Genomic DNA, 22,752 nt, shown 5'->3' on the forward strand with positions numbered 1-22,752 from the left:
CGCTCGTCCTGCCTGAGGATTAAACATCTCCAGCAGTGCCTGCGGCTGGCAACATGAAGTGCCCCATGAAAGAGGGAGTTCAGCAAAATGATTAATATACACATATATACACACACACACACACAGAAAGGAAGTTAATAATTTGTGGAAGTGTTACACTAAGGTTTAGGTTTTTTGTTTTGTTTTCTTTGACAGGATGAAAACAACACATCTACCCACCTACAGACACACATTAACTGAAGAGTTACCTGAGACCCTGTAATATGCAGCCAGACAGACAAAAGAACAGGATAGAAACAGTCCCCTGAAAGGAAAGAACATTTATTGACTACTACTACAGTGTGTGCAGGGAGGGAAAAAACAGGCTAAACTACCATAAGCTCACCATCTCTATACGGATTGATAAGATACTTATAGGGACATAAAACATCACTAGCACACACTACATGAACACTGATCACCGTTAAAAAATATCATATATGTATGTATGTATAGGACATAACAAGATAGTAAAGGTTACATTTTTGCCAATTATTGAAGATATATTTTTCTCCCTCATTCTAGTGCATTTACAATAAATTGGGCTAATTTTCTATTCAGTTGAATAAACGCATTCTTAAAAGCTCTATTTTTACTCTGCCCAATAAGTAACAAAACTATTTAAGTCTAACACTTGAATCGCCACATATATCTGATTTCTAAATGGTAATGATCCTATTGCAATGCAATGGCCATCTACTAAATTGTCCTCTTCCCCACCTTTGCATTTTGTGCATCTAATGTTGCATCCATGTGGATGATTACAGTGGTTAGTTGTTGGGTTTTTTATTTTTTTCTTTAATGAAAATGCTTTAAATGCAAAAAGAAAAAAAGCTAAACTATGTACATTCCAGAGAGAATACTGCTTTGTAGAATTTACGTGCTATATATATAATATATAGACAACTGGAGTTCTGCTATTTCCCTATTGGTTGAAAGAGAAGAATACATCTAAAGGTTATAGAAAGATGTTTATAGGACAATGACTGGGGAGTCACAAAGTTGAACAGCACATCTAACTTCTAATAATTGTTGTCAGGTGGTAACTAGACTACACTTACCACTGTAAGAATACAAAATTAGGCACAAATTATATGATGGCTTCTTGAGGAGATACTGTAAACAAAAGCAGAGAAACAAGGAAAGCTATGTTCAGGGTTTTGGAGTTAAGTGAATAAAACTATGCCTGTGCTTGTACTTATTGTATAAGTAGTTTACCAATGGAGCAAAGTTTTAGACACTTGCTATAACTGAGGCATTTTTAATTGAAAAGGCAAATATCAAATTTTTAATAAAAACATATGAAAGTACTTAAAACTGTGATGCCCATCCAGTCTGGCACTATTTCAAAACCATTTGCAGACTCAGAGACAGTTTAGTTCCAGTCTCAAATGATTATTTTAAAATTTGCTTGTATTTTTCTACTCAAAAAGATCAAATGGATCATTATGTTTCTGTTCTGATTCCACATACTGCTTACTACTGTAAGCCTTGAAGACTATCTCCTTGTTTAGGAGTCCTCAAGGTCTGTATAATCCATGCTTATAACAGGAGTGGGCAGACCCTGTGAGCCAAGTTCTGCCATCACCAGCGTAGACAAAGCACCTCCGCCGACACGGATGGCCTCACTCTGGATTCACGGCAGAGCTGCAGGAGACCCCAGCCTGGCCTGGAGACCCCCCCCTTTCCTCACTTGCACCCCGTTGAAGGGCTGAACTTCCCTTTGGTTACACTGGCAACATAATCCTAGCCCCATCATGGCTACCTGTTACAAGGAGGCTTGTGTGAAATTGGTCAAATTTTGCTCATCCCTTTAAATTCCCTTAAAAGATTATTCCTTTTTATTTGTTTATTTTTACATCGCCTGACAAAAACTGGGATGTAATTTCTTGTATAACACGCTTTTGCTATTTCACAGGAACAGAATATGTCATGGGCATCACTTACACCCGAAAGTGGTCTAGCTAGTTCTTCACTATGGCATGCGACATTAAGTCCTACTTTCTAAGCAACCACTTTCAGGCACTGCAAGAAAGAAAAGAAGAAACGCTGGGAAATGAATGGAAAAAAGGTATCCAAAAAGGCTGACTGTTATTGCCACTGATGTAATAATTATTAGCATTGTGTCCCCAGTTCTATATCCTTCACTGGCAGCTTAAGTCCCAGGGAGGAGGTTCCCAGTGGATCAATCATGTTCGTGTAACGTTCACCACGGTGCTTGGCCAAAAACGGACCCCAGTCAGGCTGTGGAGAGCACACCAGCTTGAGTCGCTGCAATGCGGGGGAGATAAAAGACAGTCTCATTTGAAATTACAGAGCAGAATTACAATGCAGAAGAAATAAGGTTAGGCTCATTTGAGTTTATTGATAATGGCCCTGCAATGCTCCACTGCTCAGTGTTTGTTTTGCACAAAGTTTGCAAGATTAATAGAGGATAAAGTGCCCAGATTTTAATTATACATTCTCCCCCGCACCATATGAAGGGAACTGAGAACGACTACTACAGATTGCTAGCCTTGCTTTCTGAAGGACATGTGCTCAATAACTTAGCTCAATCATCTAAGCAGTGGGTAACTGCATTAAAATAATTGGATTTTTGTTTAGCATATTTCCCAAAAGTATTCAAATGACCAAAAGAAGTACACTGTTATGAATGAACAAAGATTTTAATTTTCAGATGACAAAATGCTTCACTTCTATCTGCAGGAAAGAGGAGAATGTTAGCCTGGCAAACAACAAAAATCTTCTAATCTTTCCACTGATTTCTTTATTAAATATATAATTTGAGTGGCACATTTATAGATAAAAAGGAAAGAAAACATATTTCTGACTGCTTGAGAGTGAACAATTATATGTTTATTACCTAATAAAGTGAATCAGGCCTCTATATCAGTTATTTTAATCTCTGCTTAATTACCAGTGTGCAACCTTTACCTCCCAAATCAACCATTAGAAACTTATGCAGCAGATTCAGTGTTCAGGAAATACTGGGCTAAAGCTGAAATAGCTTCAGCAAAAGTCCCTTCAAAACAGATCCAACTTTTTGGCATTTCTTTGGGTGCGCTACCAGAGGGACAGTAGGAAGAGCACCCTATTTTTTGAGGCAACATACAATGCTAATTCCACACAGATAAATCAGAAGATTAGCAGAAGAGGAATTTATCTCAATGAGAGGAACAGAATTACTGCTTTGTAAAAAAACAGAAGGCCAACTGTAACAGTGCTTATTTCTAAGCAGGGCCCATAGTCTAGACATCAGCCGAAAATTAAGAGGTGAGGAACAAGTCTAATTTCTTATTAGCTCATTTCCAGCAGGAGCAGTTATCTCTGCTGACCTGTGCACTCCAATATGCTCTGCACAAGGACTGAATGGTCCTTTAGACAAGTGGCCTCGTTGCCTAGTGCAGCTGTGTACTTGGATGCTCCCCCTAGGGTGTCCTACCGCTTAAACTCTTTTGCTCTATATGAAACGGAAAAGCATGAACTTTTCCCTTAGGCATGGGTAGTGTGACACACTGAGAGACCAAAAGAAGATTCTATTTTAGTACATTTTCTCTCCTTTTCTTTTTTAGGCCTATAATGGCCCCTATGGATTTTGCAGGAGGGCTGATCTGCAAGGGTGAAAATGAATATGAAAAGGGGAGACGTGTGTCTGCTCTCTATCCCAAGGAGAGAGCAGCATAAGCAGTATGCAGCGAGGAGAGGGCAGAACTGAGAAAGCCTCAAAGGCAAGGAACAAGAGCACTGAACTTATTCAGATGACAAGGTGAAGGCAATGAAGGGGTGAAACGCTGATATGGGAGAGACTGCCCTGTACAGCACCCGTAAGGAGCTGAGGCAAGCCAGCAGGGCTGGGAACACCTCAAGAAGAGGCAGCTGTGGCAGCCAGCAGTACCGGGCACAGCGAAACCGAGCCAAAGGGCAGCACCACGTCTTTGGAGCAGCAGGGGAAGTAGCAGGAATCAGGTTTGCAAAATAAACAAAAGCAGCATAAGTATAAAGCACCACCCAGCATTTTTAAGCCCAGATGCCAGAGAGGATCAATTTATTCATGAAAAATAAAGACCTGAATAGGGGGGAAAATACAAAGATTGTCAGCTAAGTTTTACAATATGTAACTTGAGCACAAGGTCTTTCCATATTTCTCATTGTTGAACTTCATGAAGTGGTAAAACTTTCTGGAAGCCACCTACAGCAACTTGGGTACCTGATGATCTGGCTCATGGCAATCGGGCAACTCGCGGCTGATGTCTCCTAGCACTGGCTGTCAGGCTTGCTAACATGTGGTGTGCACTAACATTTGAGGCTTCCTACTTCCACACACTGCTTTTGCAAAAGAGGCCAACAAAGCTAGGAAAACAACCTTCTAGCAGTGACACCCTTCCAGGGCTTATGAAATTTGCAGCTCTTTCTAGCTCTCACAAAAACAATCGCTTAACAATTTAGGAGCATTTTGTTGAGAAACGGGGAATAGAAGGGCTGCATTTTAAATCAGCCAAGCGTCTCTTTGCAACACAAAAACTAGTTCACCAGAAAATAGTCTTAGCACCATTAGCCATTCAATATCGCAAAAATCAGTGTAAAATAAAAGTCTCCTGTGACCATATTTTTAAGCAGAAAAAAGGCAGAAGAATTACCTCAATAAATTTGCCAGGGGCTAGATGCATTTTTATCACAAACATAATTGGGATCCAAATAACCGAGCAGGCCAGCATCAGCCATCCAAGTACCATGGACCAGCCTGGATAGTGGTAAGCTCCGTAAGTCATCGGTTCCCATTGGTAAAAGCTGAAGCAGAGAATAAACTGGAAACAAGGAAGGAAAATAAATGCTGGAATAAGTAATACAAGCCTGCTATGCAACAAATGGTAGGTATCCACAAACAGATTTGGTACATACGGAAGAAAGATAAAAGTACACACATCTAGGCAGATTGCTCACACAAACTGTAATAAACAGGTCAGAGTCAGAATCTAATGAGTTTCGTGTAAAACTTGCAAAACCCCACCAAAATCATTGTATTTATGCCAGAAGAATTGAAATTAGAATCTTGCCCCTAGAGTAACATGCTTTATTACATGGTCTATTGGCAGTTTTACCTAATGTGATTATGCTAAGTTACTCCATTTGACTTACTGTTTGAATAGCAACACATCTGCTTACATTTGTGCATAATTCAGTAACTTTCGGGAAATGCCTATGCTCACAATAATTGCCTGCAGAAGATTTATAGCACTATAGCTGGGTGAAGGCACATATAAAAATGATCAGTTTTATTTCTAGAGATATGAAATAATTGAAAGTCTAGTAATAGACTACTCAAAGGTAACAAATATTAGCTTTACAGGGGCAATAATAGAAAAAATATATTGCTTGGTTTTGCTTTGTCTATTTCCATTGCATAAAAATTGAATCATGACTGATCAGTATCAAATGATTTCTCACTATAAGTTGGCAAAATATTACATTTTGAGGGAACAACAGCAAAAGAACGTACAAATTTGACCTGACCTCGTTTGCTTTCCATAAGAGACCAAAATTCCCTATTCCCTAGCTCTGATTACTGTTAGTAGCCAAGAGTGCAAGTCTGATCAGTAAAGAAATGAAGTTATTTGCAGAAAAGCATTATAATTCCCTGCAGAAGCATAGCAAGGATTCTGTGACAGGACCTTGAAAACAGCCATTGAGAAAACAAACAAACTAAAAAAACAACCTGTGTGCACACGCCTTCGTGTTTAACAAGGCACTCAAGATAAAGTATATATTCCTGTTTATGCATCATAATACTATCGATTGACCTGGACTATGTCTTCAGACTTTTCAAAACCCGATTTACCAACTATAGCTACATATCATCATAATCAAACAATCGTTATCACTAGATAGATAAGATAGGTTTATCTGTTTTATCATGCATCATAATACTACATTTCAATTAAGACAATTGGTAAAGAACATCCATGCTGGAAGGTAGACTATCTTCATTATGCTTGTTTGAGAAATTATTTTCAGCATAGAAAATTTCTTCTCATCAAAACTCAGGATTTTGTTGAGTTCACCAAAACAAGCTAGTCCCTCCACACATGTATTGCTATGTGCAAAAAATAAGCCTTTTCAGCTTTCAGAAAAAAATTACCTCATTCCTAAAGTAACAATAGCTGAGAGAAGTAACCAACCTTATCTGGGGAGCCATATTTTTTCAGAAATTAGAAGAAAAGATTTACCAATGTTTTCCACTAAAGATCAGTACAAATGAGAATTTTCCAGGACATAAGCAGAAATGTTAGTTCTCTAAAAGCAGCAATTGAAAATGACTACAGACAGCATTTTGCTCTTTACCCTACCCAGCTGACATTATACTTATCATTGCTTTGAAATGTGCGACCTTTCAGAAATTCTAGTAACTATTCTTATCTTCCAGATATAAATACTACTGTGAAATATTTAGTATTGTTGTAAAAGAAGAAAAAGAAAAGTTTAGAGTCCTAAATAAATACTGATAATCTCGCCACATCTGTAGTCCAGGCCTAAAGTACATTTCCTTCAAAGCAAAACACTGGCTAAGGAAGGCCCACTTGTCTTGTTGTGACTTAGCTGTTCAGTTTACTGAGATAAATTATTTCATTCTTATGCCAAAAAAATGACAAAGGTACGCAATAAAGATTGTGTTTGTATTTAGGTTAAAGCACAAAGGAAACGTGTTTCAAAGTCAGATGCTCAACATAGATATAGTAGTTATATTTTGACTCTTTGACCTAAAAAAAACCCATGCTTAGCAATTGTAAAATTGAGAATGTTCAATCTTTTAAATTAAATGGTGAACTAAAATAAAAGCATAGCATGAAAGGGAATTAACATCAGCATTATTCCAGCTTTTTTTTTTTTTTTTTTTGAGGGGGGGGATACCAAAAAAAGAATAGTTTTCTAAAAAGATTAAAACCTTTCTTTTAAAAAAAAAAAAAAGCCACGAAGAATGCGCAGGTAAGCTCCGTTTCCACATTAACCTTGACAACCCCAGAAAAACCCTTGCTTCTCTGTCCCAAAGACCGTTCCTTTGTAAAATGCACGCCAACTGCTGGCGCGCCACGACACCTCGCGGTGCGGGGAAGGATCGCTCTCGGCGGCGCCGGGCCGCCCGGCCCGCCCAGGAGGAGGGCGAGCGCCGCGGCTTCCCGCTGCGGCTTCCCGCTGCGGCCCGGCTCGCCGGACGCGCTCCTCGCCCTCGCGGGCAGGAGCCGGGCGGCGGCTCGCAGGGCCTGACCGCGTCCCTCCGGGCAAGCATTTGGCCTTGCCCGTGGGCCAGGGCAGCCCAGGCTTGACAACAAGAAATACCTGGGCCCCCACTTTTCTCATGCTAAAATATACTCGAGGGTCCTTATTTGGTAAAGCCTTTAGGTGTCTGAATGTCAGCTTGTGTTTACTTTCAGTCCCTTTCAAAGTCTGAAGAAAGAACTGGCAGAGGTCTGTGCCCCGCACATTCATGCCCCAGTGTCTGATGATTTGGGAAACCGAAGTTTCTTTTTTTCTAAAAAACAGAAGCTGAAGGGTTGGTTTTTTTTTTAACTTGTTATTGAAAAGATGACATACCCATTTCAACCTTTGCAATAACATCTCCATCTTTTTAGCTAAAACTTTGTCACTCAAATTTCCACTCAAGCCTTTCCAAAGTATGTCTCTCTTAAATTAGTTTAGGATTCAACAAAATGTTTTTCCCTAACTCAGCCTGAGAAAAGACAGAAGGATCATATAGATCTGAGACACACACACACACATCAAATACACATATATGCAATAGTTAAAAGATACTGGTGTGCAGTGGGATGCCGTACCAGCATTTTGTACAGGTGGTGGAAGAATACAGTAGCAGCATTTGGAGACTCGCCATCCCTCTCTACCAAAATACCATTACTTATGTTCCATTCTGCCTACTATACACATGCAAGAACACATGCCTGTACGTGTGTGTCTAGGCATCTAGTTGATTAACAACCGAGATCTGATTACTGCTGCTCAGAAACAACACGATCACTCAAGAAACAACTTTGATTGCATTAACAACAGCAAGAAAGTCTTAGAAGATAACATTCGGAAATTTTCTGCTTACTGTTAAAATAGTGGGGGTCACAAATGCCCAACAGACTCTCCAGAACTTGCTTGGCTGGAATCCAATCATCATTTCTATATCTTCACAAAATCTTTGCAGTCCTGTAAATAACAAATGTAAATACAGTTAGGGGTGAAAGAAACCAGCTGCAATTTGCAACAAAGCTGTTGTGATCTCCCTTGTGTCTTGTTATAGTAACAAACTCTGATTTACTGGTGGAAAACTTCAGTGGAAGAGCTCACCACACAGCAAGAAGTGAGAATATTATGGTGGGAATAATCCTAATCAAATATTTGCTTCCTAAGGATTAAAACAAATTTAGCAGGTACATAGAGACTAAGTGTTCAGTGTATTTCAGATTAATGTATTAATAGAGTGTATTGGCTAGCAGTTCTGTTCATATTTGTTGTCTTTCTCTGTAAAGATGAATGTTATTAAAAATGTAATAATAATTTTAAAACAAACTACGATCTAAACACACAATATACAGTCATTAAAAATTATCATCTGAATACCTATTTCAGCATAGACAGTAACTGAGCTTCTCTATATCTGCCATTTAATTGGGCTATGATTATATCATTTAGCATTGAAACTGATAATGTCCTGTTATTTTTCAAGTAATATATAAGCAATACTTAGAATTATTAGAGAGCACCTATAAAGATTTTTATTTATATTTTATGTTGTTGGATCAAATTGATCAACATGTTAATGTTAATTCTTCAGGTTGTTGTATTGATTGCATCTATATAGTTGAATAAATAAGACGCACAAGACTGAAAAATGATATTTCAGCTATTTCTTCCTTGCATCTGAGTTCAGTGCCATGACAACATCCATAGATAATATTTAGTCCTGCATTACACTGCGCAGAAAGTACAGCTTCCCTTATAGAGTTCTATTTTTGGAGCTCAAAGACAACATGTTTTTGTTTTTAAACAAAAATATTTAGATCATCTTTGGTCTTCCTAAGTATTGGCAACCCATACATACTGTGTCCACTGAATTCAATTATCACCACTCATGAACTTTTGTATTTTACACTGATCTGTGTTTGCAAAAGTGAAAATATTATCAAGCTCATTCATACCTGCCACGTCTTATTAATTAGCCTAGGTTCACTACCTTGACTCACTAAGGATCTGTCCCCAAATCCAAGAATATCCGCACCCTTTCTACCAAGTATATGGAATCAAAGGTTAAGGTGGAAGTACAAACTAAGGGGAAAAGAGAGAGAGAGAGAGATGAAACTGCCTGCAGGACTGAAGAGAGAAATAAAGCTTGTTTTCTCTCTTTGCAGGGGTAACATCAGGTTCCTCAACTGTATCTATTTATATCAGATACAAATATAACTATTTTCCCAAATTATATGAGGTTCTATTATATTTTTTAAAGATTATTCTGTGGTATGATGCATCAGATCTCCTTTTTAATTAAACTAATGGAAAGGTTTTGCTGTGTTTGCATTGGTCTACTACTGGTACTAATAATAACTCCTATTTCAGACCTTACAACAGTAGAGGAACTAGTTCAGTGACTTTCTTTCCAGAGGTAAATCCAGCCCTGATGCTGAGCATGCTGCAGCTATCTCCCTGGCCATGCCATATGCCTTGAAACGGTGCGCTGGCCTAGCAGTTGCTAACACCCTAATGGTAAAACCCAGCTTGCTTTTCAGTTTTGTTCTGTGTAGCTGTTTAGCTAAATTGCCCCTACTCAGTATCACACCTATTAGTAATTTATCCAAAACAAATAAAAACAAAAATCAAAAATTATTCCAGCTTTTCTTATGGTGATAGGAAAAGGGAGATTGGGGGTCCAAGGCTGAGCTCATCAGTCATACAAGCATTTCAGATTTTGGCCAATTTTATCTGTTGAAGCAAATGATTGTCTCTTCCATTTGAATTTTGCAGAACACTATTCTATGGCATTTAGTCTAATTTTTATGATGTGGAGACAGAGATGGAGCTTAAAATGTTGGAGGGAACTTAGTGAATAAGGAAGGAAAAAATTGGAAGAAAAGTAATAAGCTGCTTTATTCTTATTGTCCTTATAACCAGCCACTGCAGTTGCTGAACCTAAGAAGGGATAATCCCCAGGCTTGATCCACCGAATTTTGGAAGCCTTCTGTTGATATTGAGGAGAATTGAATCTACCCACGTGACTGTCTGCTCTTAGAATTCGGAAAAGATGGCCCAGCATATACAAAAGTAGCAATGGTTCAATATTCAATATCTTCTGATGCACCTCTGTTACAGACACCTCTAAAATAACACCAGGCTAGATGGTATTAGAAATGAGGCAGAGCTCAAGACTGAGCTCAGAGAGTGAGAACAGAGTAAGCCAGCTTGGGCAGATACCCTAAAGCAGAAAAGCTAAAATCTGTGTTATGTTTAAGAAAGAAAAAAAAAAGGGGGGGGGGGAGGGTGAGAGAGAGAAAGGAAGTTGAGTTCCCCCTGTAGCATTGCCCACAGATATTCAGCTTAAGTCCACATTTTAATATTAGCAGTTCAAGAGTCAAACACATGTAAGCAGATTCAGAGATTACACAGTACACATCTTTTTCCTGATGAATGACTGAAAATAGTTTCATAAAGTTCCACAGTAAAAGACAAAGATGCTTTAGATAACAGAACACTGGTCAAATCTTAGCATACATGGTTTCCCTCTCAGCTCAGTCAGATGCAGTGAATGACCTTGGGAAATAAACAGTATATGAAGTTTCATTTTTCAGTTTCTGCTCTCTAAAGTGGGAAGTTGTATTACTAAATGTTGCAGATACAAAAAATGTAAAAAGTAGAATGCAAATTATGACAGACAACCACTTAAATATCCTGCTACATGTAAAGTACTCAAAAACTAACATTGTGCAAATACACTGCAGCAGTTACCGTTCACTCTGATGATCAACCTTCCCAACAAGAGACTTGCACCAAAAAAAAAAAACACTAAAAGGATTGTGAAAAAAGTTAAGATCATACATTAATACATTTTTAATTTCAGACAGTTTCCTGCAATATTTCACTCAAGCATAAGAATCTTTGTATTTGGCTTCATGTTACGGAACACATCACTGGGAACTATGCTGATGATTAAATTAATACCCACAGCTCTAAACTATTCTTAACCAATCATGCATCATAACCTAAACAACTGGAGAATAAACATCTATACCAGCATACATAATAAAAGGCAGAATTTGACTGGATTATATAGCACGAGCTCTAATGAAAAACAAGTGATTGCAAGGAAATAACTAAGTGTGCCTCTTTTTAATTTAAAAATCTCAACAAGCTCAGCAAGCAGAACATGTAACAAGAACTAAAGACAGATTTATTTAATCATAAAAGCACCTGCTAGTATTATGCCAACCTGCCTGCTATGAAGAGTACAAGTGTACAAAGAAGAGTGTCAGTGGAGTGTAAAATAAGCAATTGTCTGAGCTTGAAAAATATATTATGCCAATTTTAAGCACTGTTTGAAGGAATATAACAAGAGCAGCAGCTTCACTTCTATTTGCAACACGCAAATCACAAATATACAAGCTGCGCTCCTGCAAACAAAATCCCTATAAAAGTGGCCTTGATGCAGAAAAAGTAGCTGTGGTGCATTATTCAAGTGAATAAAGATTGTAAGATAAATCCTTGATTTTTGGTGCTGAAAGAATGGAAGCTCTTTAGTCTAGCAAAAGGTTAATTCTAGGGAATAACTTCTGAAATATTTTTTTTTAGTCAAAGACTTTACCAGCATCTGTTGATTACCAATCAGTTGGTACAGACAGAGCATGGAAAAAATGATCTGCAATTCATCCAATCTTTTCCAAGTCTAATTACATTAAAGTAACATCCTAACTAGAAATTTGTCTCATCTATTCAAGTCCTTACTAATGCTGTAACTATTCTATATTACTATATGTTTTTCAAAAAAAAAATTTTTTTTGAGGCATAATGAATTTGTTGGAGGAAAACAGGCACAAGTCTTTGCAATTTTGTTTACAAGTCTAATAAAATGTTGTTCCATAAAGGCAGGTTTGTAGTACTTCTGCCACTCAGTGTTCAAAGGAGGAATAGATCCAGTATTTTCTCCCTGTATGCCTTCATGCTTATTCAAAAACATACACAACAAAAAATAACCCACAAATTTAAATTTTTGGGGGCTATTAAAATATGCTCTGCAGGGAGGTTTTTTTTTTTTATCTTGCACACTGATGGTGATGGCTTAGAGGAGACAATCTTTTGGGTACAGACTGAGTGATGCTATTGATAACACTGGCGAAGGAGGGCGACAACATCTAGTACTTTTACCACAGCATCGTTCAGACATGCTCTGAGAATAAAGAGAAGGAAGAAGAAAGAGAAAAAACAGAACCCAAACCCATACTCTTCTGGAGTATTCCCACTCACCATCTCTTAAGAGACTGTTTCAATTTTAGCAAAGCTGGGAAGTCAGTACAACAACCAGACTGATGTGAAGTGTCTGGCAGGATCAGCAGTTGAAGCTAGTTCTGTGCTTTGAGCACAGAACTGTTTTACAGCTAATGAATATGTTCTTTTTAATTTTTTTCTAGATTTTTTGAATGTATTCTCATTAAAGATTGAGTGTTAAGTTCTTTAGTCTTGGGGATTTACTGTTAAGCATCTCAATAAATCCTGTGGTTGTTCAGTTAATCTATAGAAAGTCAAAGAGGTAGACATACCAACTTTTTAATATGTTTTTTTCTGTCAGGCCAGTATGCAGTCATTCCACTTAACAAGCTTCTGGCATCACCTTTTATGACACATTAGTAGTAATGTCCATTTTACAGGTCATGAGACCCCCCCAAATTAAATTGCTAATATCCATAGCAACAAGATTATAAAAAGGGACTCACAGAAAGGAGTGTGATGCTCACTGAGGACAGCTCAGAAACCATTGACTTATCGCAAACAGACAAATTCAGAAAAAGTGTTTAGCTTGTCCCCCAAATTACCACTGCTTTAAACAAGCACGCTGTTGGAAAATATCAGCTAAATACACACAAGAAACTGTTTGGTGGCTAACTAACTACCAATAGTGAGCAAAGGTGAATGGTCACACTGCAACAAGTCTGTGAGTTATGGGGACCCCCAGCACAGAGCACACGCTAATGTCTCAGATGACATGTACCAGGCAGTGTTTCCACAGGGCCAGTAAGTGCCAAAGCCTGTGGTAACCATGGGGAGGGAATGCACAGCTCTTGAAAGTCTTCATGGAAACTGAAGCACAGAGAAACAACGTAACTTGCCAGCACTGATTTTCAAACCAGGAGTTCTGCTAAATAATCCCTGAACTCCATATTTGGACTTCACTTTAGGAGATATCTCAAAGCATTACATTTAGGTCCTTTGAGAAGATTATTCGACTGTAAAGCTGATAGCAGTTGCCAACACCATTTCACTCACAGAGATTACACTTCTAAACCAGCTCTAATTGAAATACTTACATTTCAGGGATATAAAAAGTAAAAATTATTTTGATCAGCCAAAACCTGAACAGGCTAAAGCAAGCCTTCACTTAGTATTTTGACATTTTCCACTGTGTTTGGTAACATTTTCCTTACTGGGTCATTTCTGACTTAGCTTACAGCCTCTGAAGCCTGCTCACTGGATTGGATGTCTGTGGGGTTAACATATACCTCTGTATTTCCATGAAATCAGAGGGAAAAAAAGGAAGGCAGAGAGCGACTAAATCATCCTCTTTTTGCCCTGATTTCATGTCCTTTCCATACATATATGTTGCTTCTATTCCTTCCTCTTTCAGACAAGAGGAATAAATTCAATGTGGTTTGAGTCATATCAGATCTTTTCAAACATTTATATTACAGAGTGGACCCCACAACTTAGGTAGATACGTACATCCAGTGCACACCATGAGATAGGACTAGGGCCAAAGAACATCCTGCTAGATAAGCATCTTCAGCAGAAAATCCTGAGATCATTTTATGACTAGCTGATATATAATATATAATTCCTTCCTGTCCACAGCAACAACAGAAATGACCACATCTTTGCTTTCTTTAACACCAAGGTTCAGAACTTGCTTTGCTTATGAAGACAAGTCTCAAGTGCCAACAACACACTCCAGACACGGATTAATCATTTTTTTTATGTAGGGAGATCTTCACACTCCCTAGTGCTACCGTCTGACATCACACATTTCCAAGAATCAATCTCCTAGAAGCACCAGACAAGTTTGGGAGTGGATCACCAGCTGGTGTCAACTGACATAGCTACAGTAGCATCAAGACACTTACTCTAGTTTATACCAGCTCAGGTGCTTCCTCATAATTTAAGATATGACAACAGTCAAAAAACAACATGTCAGCATGGTTCAGTATAACTGGTGTTACCACCATGTATAAATAATCTCTGAGGGTAGCAGCATGTTCTTGATTCCATGTTATGGACACATGGGCTAAAGGGAAGGCTGGATGCATATATGGAAAATAAATCCATCAAAAGTTGTTAACCGTAAAGATGCCACTTCTAGCTGAGGAAGTCTCTGAACCACAAAACTGAGTATGAGTGAGCCTCTGAAGACAGTTCACTTAATGCTTGCTCTATTCTTGCATACATCTCTAGGCACTGGCTTTGAGCTACTGGTAGAAAAAGGACATTAGGCTAAACAAAGTAGTCTTCTGAATACATATATTTAGAGGAATCCTATAGTAATATAGTCCCATAGCTCCTCAATTCAAAATGATGTTTCTGAATTCTGAACTCTAGTATTTTTTTAAAAAAGAAAATTTTACCTCTTTCCATAAGAGTTTCATGGTAGCATCTATGTTACCATATGCAAAAATGTCCCTTTTCTTACCATATATATAAGAAACTCCAACAAGCTCAAAGATGGCAATGATGACGAGGGAATAAGAAGCTGCATAAGTGTCCACAAGCTGTAACATGTACATTCCACCCTAAAGGAAAAAGGAGAAAAATCTGCTGTCTCTCTTCACCTGTATATCACAATATCCCCATTCCATAAATAGCATTAAGGTAGGCAAAATGAACAGGAGCCAGAGTTCAGGACTCTCCACCCCACATAAGCATCCTAACATCAGCAGGCCACAGATTCATGCCACACTCTTGTTTCTTCCTTTTGGCTAAATTAACACTGAATTATTTTCAGCAATATAGTCCACCTCAAAAAGAAAAAAAAAAAAAAAAAGGAGAGGGTATGTCTTAGTCTGGTAGCTAAAATGCTCTTAGTAAAGTGGGAGACATTGATTTCTGTCTTTTCAGATCAAGGAATGAACTGGAACCAGATCTTCCACTAGCAGAGGGTCTAACCATTAAATACCATATCAAAAGCACCATTTAAACCAGAGATACTATACTAGTGAGGTCAGTTCATTTCTTTGCTAGAAAGGATATAACTGCCTAACTTCAGGATAGAGGTTAAGCAATACAATTCAAGTGAAAGAAGAACTGAATACTATCCACCCCAGGCTTCAGAACTCCAAATTTGGTGTAGCAGGTGACAAGATGAGGGTGAGAAAGAAAAGAGGGAGGGGAAAAAAAAGGGAGCAAATAAAAGACTAAAAATAATTTTTGCACCTCCTCCTGAAGTTGCTGAGAGCGACAACGCTGGAGGAATTGACAGACAAAAGACAGGGAAGACTGTCAAAGGTAGATGAGAATTTCATTAACTCCACAGTTTTTCAGGACTATCAATACATATCTAATCTGTACATATCTGAAAAAGCACCCAAAGTACAGTTTTATATGCTATATAAACTTTAAAAAAAATGAATAGCTATTTTATGTGACTGCTTTGGGGTTGCTTGGCTAGGAATTGATTTTTAAAAAGCTTAATTTTCAGAAAGATTTGAGCAACCAAGTCTCTCAGAGCATCCAAAAAAATAAGGCTTTCAAAATCACCCGGTGTCCTTGCGCATTTAATGGAATTACACAGGCTTAATCTTATGCAACTGCTTTTTGCACGAGAATAGAATGGCCACCAGAGGGGGACTGGGGACAGCCAGTGTTGCTCAAAGGCAATATTATTACCTGAGTGATCATAGGAAATCCCATGATGAAAAAGGAAATGCAGCACCCAAGAGTGAACAGTGCCTTGTGTGTACGTAAGTATTTGGGAAACTCATCTGAAACAGAGGTCACTATAGTCTCAATAGTGGCAAACTGAAAGACAAAAGAAAATGATCAATGTACACTACATACATAAAATGGTCCAACTGGGTATATTGAAATATTAAACAGAGTGTTTAGAGACTTAGATGCTAAATGCTCAGATGATAATGTTGAAGTTTCAACCAAATGAATGCAACACTGATGGCTTTGTTTCAATCTTCTCTTTGCAGAGCAGTTGACTGAACACATGGAAAACAGCAAGTAATTTCATGGTCTTCAGGACAAATAAATTGGCAGAGCAAGAGGAAAAGGCATGGGAGACAGAAGCAGCTTACCATAGTGTCCAATCCAAGCGTCAGAAGCATCAAAAAGAATATTATAGCCCAGAATGGAGAGAGGGGAAGCCTAGTCAAGGCTTCTGGGTAAACCACAAAAGCAATCCCAGGACCTAGAAATGGTAAAAATAAAGGCTGGAGTATCTTGCATCACATTAACATTGTTGGCCAAGTGGAAGAGAAAGAAATAAGAGTCACGTTTCAAAGTAGAATACAATATTACTGTGCTTGATAAAAGTAAAAGGGATCAGATTCAATCTTTCCTATTTACATAAAGATTTAACCACTGCAGAATTTAGCCTCACATGATTAATTTCTATTTTGGCTGTACATTTCAGAACGTTCATACACTCGTACTTTCCAAGTTGCAAAATACGTGTTTAACCTTGATACTACCACACTGATCCAAATGAGAAAGATCAGCAGAAATTCTGCATTGGGCCTATGTTTCTTTCCTGCTCTGTAATCAAATTGTCCCCCACCCACCACTGTCCCACTCCAATTAACAGTCTAGACCTTGGATCAACATGGCAACCCTCCACACCTAGGTACTACAAGGATCAATGGAAAAGAAAGTGCTCTACCTCATCAGCACATAATTGAATGAGCAGTACAGCAGGTAACAAATGCACAAAGCTAATCTCGGGCACATGGCAAGAATTACTGGGAATCTAAAATGAATCCACAAAAATATTGAAGTAATGCACAGCAGAAAGACTATGGAGTTTATACTTTTTAAAGCCTTAACTAGGAATTTGCCTGTTTTCTGTTTTGGTTTTCTTATCCTGGGCTATAATTTTTATTGACAGTAAAGAAAAATTCTTTTCACAAGTACACTTAGATGTGCCTGGGAGAAAATGCTGCAGGAGTTTGGTGGTAGATTACAGCAGATGGCACTTCTTCCCTATTTATCCCAACTAAAGCAATACCCAGTCACAATGCTCTGAAGGCTCAGGCGAGATACAAACACAAGTTAAGTTGAGCTGATTCTGTGACCTGTAACAGGAGAAGGAGGAGGTGCAAAGTCACACTGTCCTGGCCACTGCTAATCTGGGTTATAGGATCCCATTTCCTACTGCTCCCCATGTTGTTTCTGTTAAAGAGGTAAATGTTGCTCTCTCACACACTGAGAAGAACGCACAGCTTTAGCAGCCTGTGAAATTATCTCCACAGGTAGCTTGTAAAGTGTTTAGAGATCCTTCTGAACAAGAGACAAACACAAGAGTTAGCAATACTGTAAAAAAACACTGTACATGATTCAGTAAGTGTTGTGGTCTTTAAAATTTGCTGCAGAAAGGTGGCTTTTCTGAATAGAAAGGTGTGTGTGGAAATATTATTTATTCATGAACATGTTCTTCATCTCTTGATTAAAAATTTCTCCTTGACTGTTAGAGAAAGGTGCTCTGTTTGCTCTAGCTTCCTGCATTTAGAAGTTTAAATCAAATCTCAGAACAGTTCCCATTAATCACAGCCCGCGGAACAGTTTAAGTATACAAAATGAAATTGCACATCTCTCGATCTTGGCCCCTCACAACTCAAAAATACCAGGTGCCAGTTAAGGCCTACAGTAAGGGCAATATCCGAGCACAGGTAAGCAGTCACAAGGAGGCTGGCACCCTGCCTGGCTGTCAATCCTCTGTGTAAGCACAGTTCCCAACAATTAACATTTTTGGAGATTTGGGGAGGTGTAAGCTCCTTCTAAAAGGCTATTAAAGCCAGGAAAATTCTCTGAGGCTTTTACATGCCCTGAGATGAAAAGTCTGACGACCTTGAAATTTTATTCTAAATTATGAGAACCTTTCAACTGCAGTATGTTCTTATTCAAAATATGAGAGTAGAAACAAGATAGATTTTCCTATCTTTCTCTCCATTAAAATATTTTTTTCCATAATGTACATGATGTTTCCCAAAAGGAAGATTCTAAATGAAAAAAAAAAAAGCATATTATTTCAGATTTATACTTTAGAAAAAAGTGGGGAAAAATGACAACAAAAAAACCCCTTTCTGTTTCCATTAACCATTTCACTCAAGCTTTTGGAAACATGAAATGAGGTTATTTATTATCATCATTTTTGCTGTTTTCTTATTTTCTGCAAAAAATAATAAAACTTTCGAATAAAACCAGGAAAGCAGGGATAAGGGATTTCTTGTTTTCCCCCACTTGCTGTGTCCAATTTTATTTTTTTTCCAATATGCCAACTCAGCATTTTTTTTTCCAATTTTCACTGTCCTCCTGCTGTAGAGTTTTCTTCTATAATGGGACTAAATTTTGTTTCCCCTGTCACTGTGGAAGTGGAGTGAAAAAGCCTCACACTGGTGAGATATTTTTAAATGGCTTAAAAGGGGTTTTTACAAATGTACCAACAGCCCCACAATAAGATTGTCTGCTGACAGCTTTTCTCACATTCCCTTGAACATCCGCTGAAAGGGCTGGAAACAGAGAGCTCCACCATGTGACCAGTCACTTATTCAAAGACCTCCAACAAGCATGCAACAGAGAAGAGTTTGGGATCTACCGCACTAGAAATCTCCAGGGAGATGAACCAGCTGAACCAAATGTTTTCTACCCCATCTCTAACAGCTGCAATTCTCCATCCCTCACGCTGTCAGTCCCTTCAGAATTTCCATCGTATCTTCAGTCAAGCACATTTTTAGTTTGAATTTAACACTTTGCAATAATTTCTCTAACTGCAATGCAGTTTGGATTTGTGGTGGGGGGACTGTTGTTTGCTTCAGATCTGAAGTAAAATTTAAAATAAAAAGATTAATGGAAGCATTACTCCTAAAACACCTGGGTTTCTAGCAAGGATTTTTCTAGCACCCAGCCATCTAGCAAGGATTTTTCTAGCAACACAAAGTGAAAGGATCAAGACTGGGGAACTATCACAGGAGAGTAAATGAGGATATGTATACAAACAGTTTTGAGAGTTGAATCAGAATAAAAAGGTGTGAATTAGAGAGGAATACGCTACAGATAAACAATTTTTTCTTGATGTTTTGTAGACCACCATCCACACTGAAAAGCAGAGTTAATACTTTGAATGGCCTCTGCTTTTTTGAATCCATGCCATTGTATCCCAAATGACTTCTCAAAGGCTCATAAGGGCTCAAAAGAATCTTTCTGAGGACAATTATGACATTCAGTGGGAAAATAGGTCATAAACAATGTACTCAGAAACAACTGATATCTTCCTGGATTTTGCAGGAGACTACCTTAGGGAGAGGGGAAATCCAATGGAAAGAGGATGCAAAAAGGACCAAGGCACACCTATGTTACCTAGCGAAGTCAGAAACAAGTTACGTAGCCTGTTTTTGACTGCATGGGACAGAATGGTGTTCCTTTTGGTGTTGCCTGTGAGAAAGACTTGTCATCTGTAACCTTCAAACTTTCAAGAACAAAATGGCTTATCCTAATATGCTTTACTGCTCAGTTGCCTGGGATTTCAACACATCTGGTACAGAAAAGAGCTCCCTCAAGACATCATTCATATGAGTATAACCCACAGCAAACAAAGTTGTTTCTGATGTTTCTTTACCAAGAAAAAGGAAAGCTGTCATTATACAAGGACTGTCAACAGGTGATGCCTGTTGGCATACAGAAGGCGCATAAGATTGCATAGGGTAATAAAAAACAACATTGCTGCCCTGTCATAAGATATGGGCACAATGACATGGGCTGGAGACAAGTTGAGCACAGCTCTGAGATGAGAACAGACCCTCAGATAACTTATGCAGAGTCTTTCAGACGTGAGGGTCTTATCCAGCCAGAAAACGGGGACTACACTAAAACTTTTCTTTTCATACTTATCTGACTTGCAGACCAAAAAAATGCACTGAAGACTGAACTGACATTACATAGGCTTGCAAGGGCAGTATCCCTTACTACCTGCTGTCAAGAAACAGAGTTTGCCAGCTGGTCAACATATAAAGTTTTCCTCTCAAACCCTTTGACTGAATCCACAGCACAGCAGGATCCAGACCAACTTCCTATAGCCGGGCTGCAGTTCACAGGCTTCACCTAATACCAGCATTTGTGCTGCAATTTAACAACCCAAGTTGCTACAGAAATTAAATATGACTTGATATCTTTATTTGCATCTCTCACATCAGGAGAAATACTGCAGAGTCCATTTGCTTATGCATGTTTCAGGTTCCAGAGAAGGAAAAGGAAAACAGAATTAAGAGTCTTTTTTTCCCTCCCCTTAATCAGTAACATCTTATTCCCTTCTCTTATTGTTCTCCTCCTTTTAGATGTCGTAGATACACAATTAGAAACATCAGAGTTCTGGAAGAAAGTATTTAAAAAAAAAAAAAAAGAATGCTTCAGCCACATCACTGACTACTGTTCCTACACCTACAGGTTTTCTGAACAAGTTCCCAGCCTATGCTGTCTGTTTTCCATTCAGCTCCCACAACATTGTCAAATGCAGATTAACTTCAACACCTAATTTGTCTAGAACAAACTATGAATACTACAATACATAAGCTGTATTACATATGCATATACACAGAAACTGTTCTGGTGGGGGAAGAGTAAATAAATATACAAGTTATGGCAAAATTATTACAAAATCATCTCTTCTTTTTTTAAACACAGTTTGAAATGATCCTGAAGATCTGGGGGGCTGACTTTGACTCTAAGTGCCACAACAAATATATTATTTAAGATTATTTCACAGGAAAGGCAGGACTAGACTAAGGCAAAATTATCCCTCTATTATCCCGCCAGATTTTTGCAACTCTTTAGGTTTCTCCAAATCTTATGCCAAAAGCTCCTCCCTTTCTGTCTCACACTTCTTCTTGGTAATACATAATACATGACAGCACCAATTCATCCATCAGTCACACTCTTCTCACTCACATTCAGCTCTATCAGTTAAGACCTTACCAATCCCCATTTGTAACAGTCTCAATTCACTAACCAAGGTCTTCAAATTTGCACCATTGCAATAGCAGTTCTGCTCAAATTTTTTATTTCCCTGTGGAGGCAACTCCTTGCTCCCCACAGCTCAGAGCTCATTCTGCCACTTAGACCATATTTCTTCCCCTCTCCCTCATCTCAAAGTCCACTGCCTTTTCATCCAAGGCTCCCCCCATTTGGGAAAACTTTTACCTTCAAGTGGACCTGACAAGGCAGCAGCAGAGACAGGTAAGAGAGCCAGTGACCACTTGGAGCATATGAAAGGGAGATCTCACCTCACACCAGTGAGTCATTTACATAAAGATTAGAAATCACTCTCAGCTGGCTGCTTTCTCTTACCAAACAAGTGATAAGGATGTCTCAAGTGAGGCCTTCTTGACTTCACAGTAACAATAATTGCTGTACAGCAATTCAGCTGTACAGAGATGCCTACAAGTGATTTACTAATCCACTCCAATTTGAAGCCGGTATTCCCATCTCCACCACCAATGTTATCTTCAATAACACAGCTGAAGGTGCCACCAGGTGCCTGCACCTTGCCCTTCAGAATCCATTCTAAGCACCGAAACAGCAGATTACCATACCTTGGTCTGCCACAGCTTCAATATTTACTTTGAGCTCATTCGCCATGAAGCCAATAACTGAGAAGATGACAAAGCCTGCAAATATACTTGTGGCACTGTTGGTGCATGTGACTATCAATGTGTCCCTGAAAAGAAAACAAAAAAACCCTCATCACCTTGTTTTAATACATGCAAGCGAGAGTTTCACATACGCTTCAAGACTCTCTCACATGAGTGCACAAATTCTGTGGGAATGCAGGTGAAGGTACATAATCCCAAACCATATCCTTTTACACATTTCAGGTACATTTGACGCTGATCAGAGATGACAGAAGTCTTCACCACACCAGCAGCAATCAGCTGTACATGTCTCCTTCGCCCACATGCCATACAGGAAGCTTCCCACAGGCCAAGCAGGAGGCTGAGCCTTTCTGAAGAAGGTAGCAATGAAGACAGCATTTGTAACAGAGCATTTTACTTTTTACCTGATGTGTGCTGCTCACTGTATTACACACAGACTGACCACCACAGTCCAGTTATGATGATTTTTGTCCTATATCTTTCTCGCATTTATACACAACATTTCACGGTTAAGCTTTCTATACCCTATGGCATTCCTTAAGTGCCTGCCGATCTAGCTGTCTGTAGAGGATTCTCTGGTACTGTTTTCAGTTGTCATTAT

General features: G+C 38.6%; 1 protein-coding gene across 1 annotated transcript in view; it reads right to left on the reverse strand.

The window, feature by feature from the left end:
* Positions 1–2,154: 2,154 nt before the first annotated feature.
* SLC6A5 (solute carrier family 6 member 5) overlaps positions 2,155–22,752 on the reverse strand; it is a 32,164-nt gene continuing 11,566 nt past the window's right edge. Inside the window, exons 9-15 of the mRNA XM_067295541.1 lie at positions 22,092–22,216; positions 16,587–16,699; positions 16,171–16,302; positions 14,978–15,077; positions 8,144–8,244; positions 4,677–4,844; positions 2,155–2,310 (exon numbers count right to left, since the gene is read on the reverse strand). Of these exons, the coding sequence (XP_067151642.1) occupies positions 2,155–2,310; positions 4,677–4,844; positions 8,144–8,244; positions 14,978–15,077; positions 16,171–16,302; positions 16,587–16,699; positions 22,092–22,216 (895 nt within the window). The remainder of the gene's footprint in view (positions 2,311–4,676; positions 4,845–8,143; positions 8,245–14,977; positions 15,078–16,170; positions 16,303–16,586; positions 16,700–22,091; positions 22,217–22,752) is intronic.

This window comes from Apteryx mantelli, chromosome 4, assembly GCF_036417845.1.
Source record: "Apteryx mantelli isolate bAptMan1 chromosome 4, bAptMan1.hap1, whole genome shotgun sequence".
Classification (NCBI taxonomy): domain Eukaryota; kingdom Metazoa; phylum Chordata; class Aves; order Apterygiformes; family Apterygidae; genus Apteryx; species Apteryx mantelli.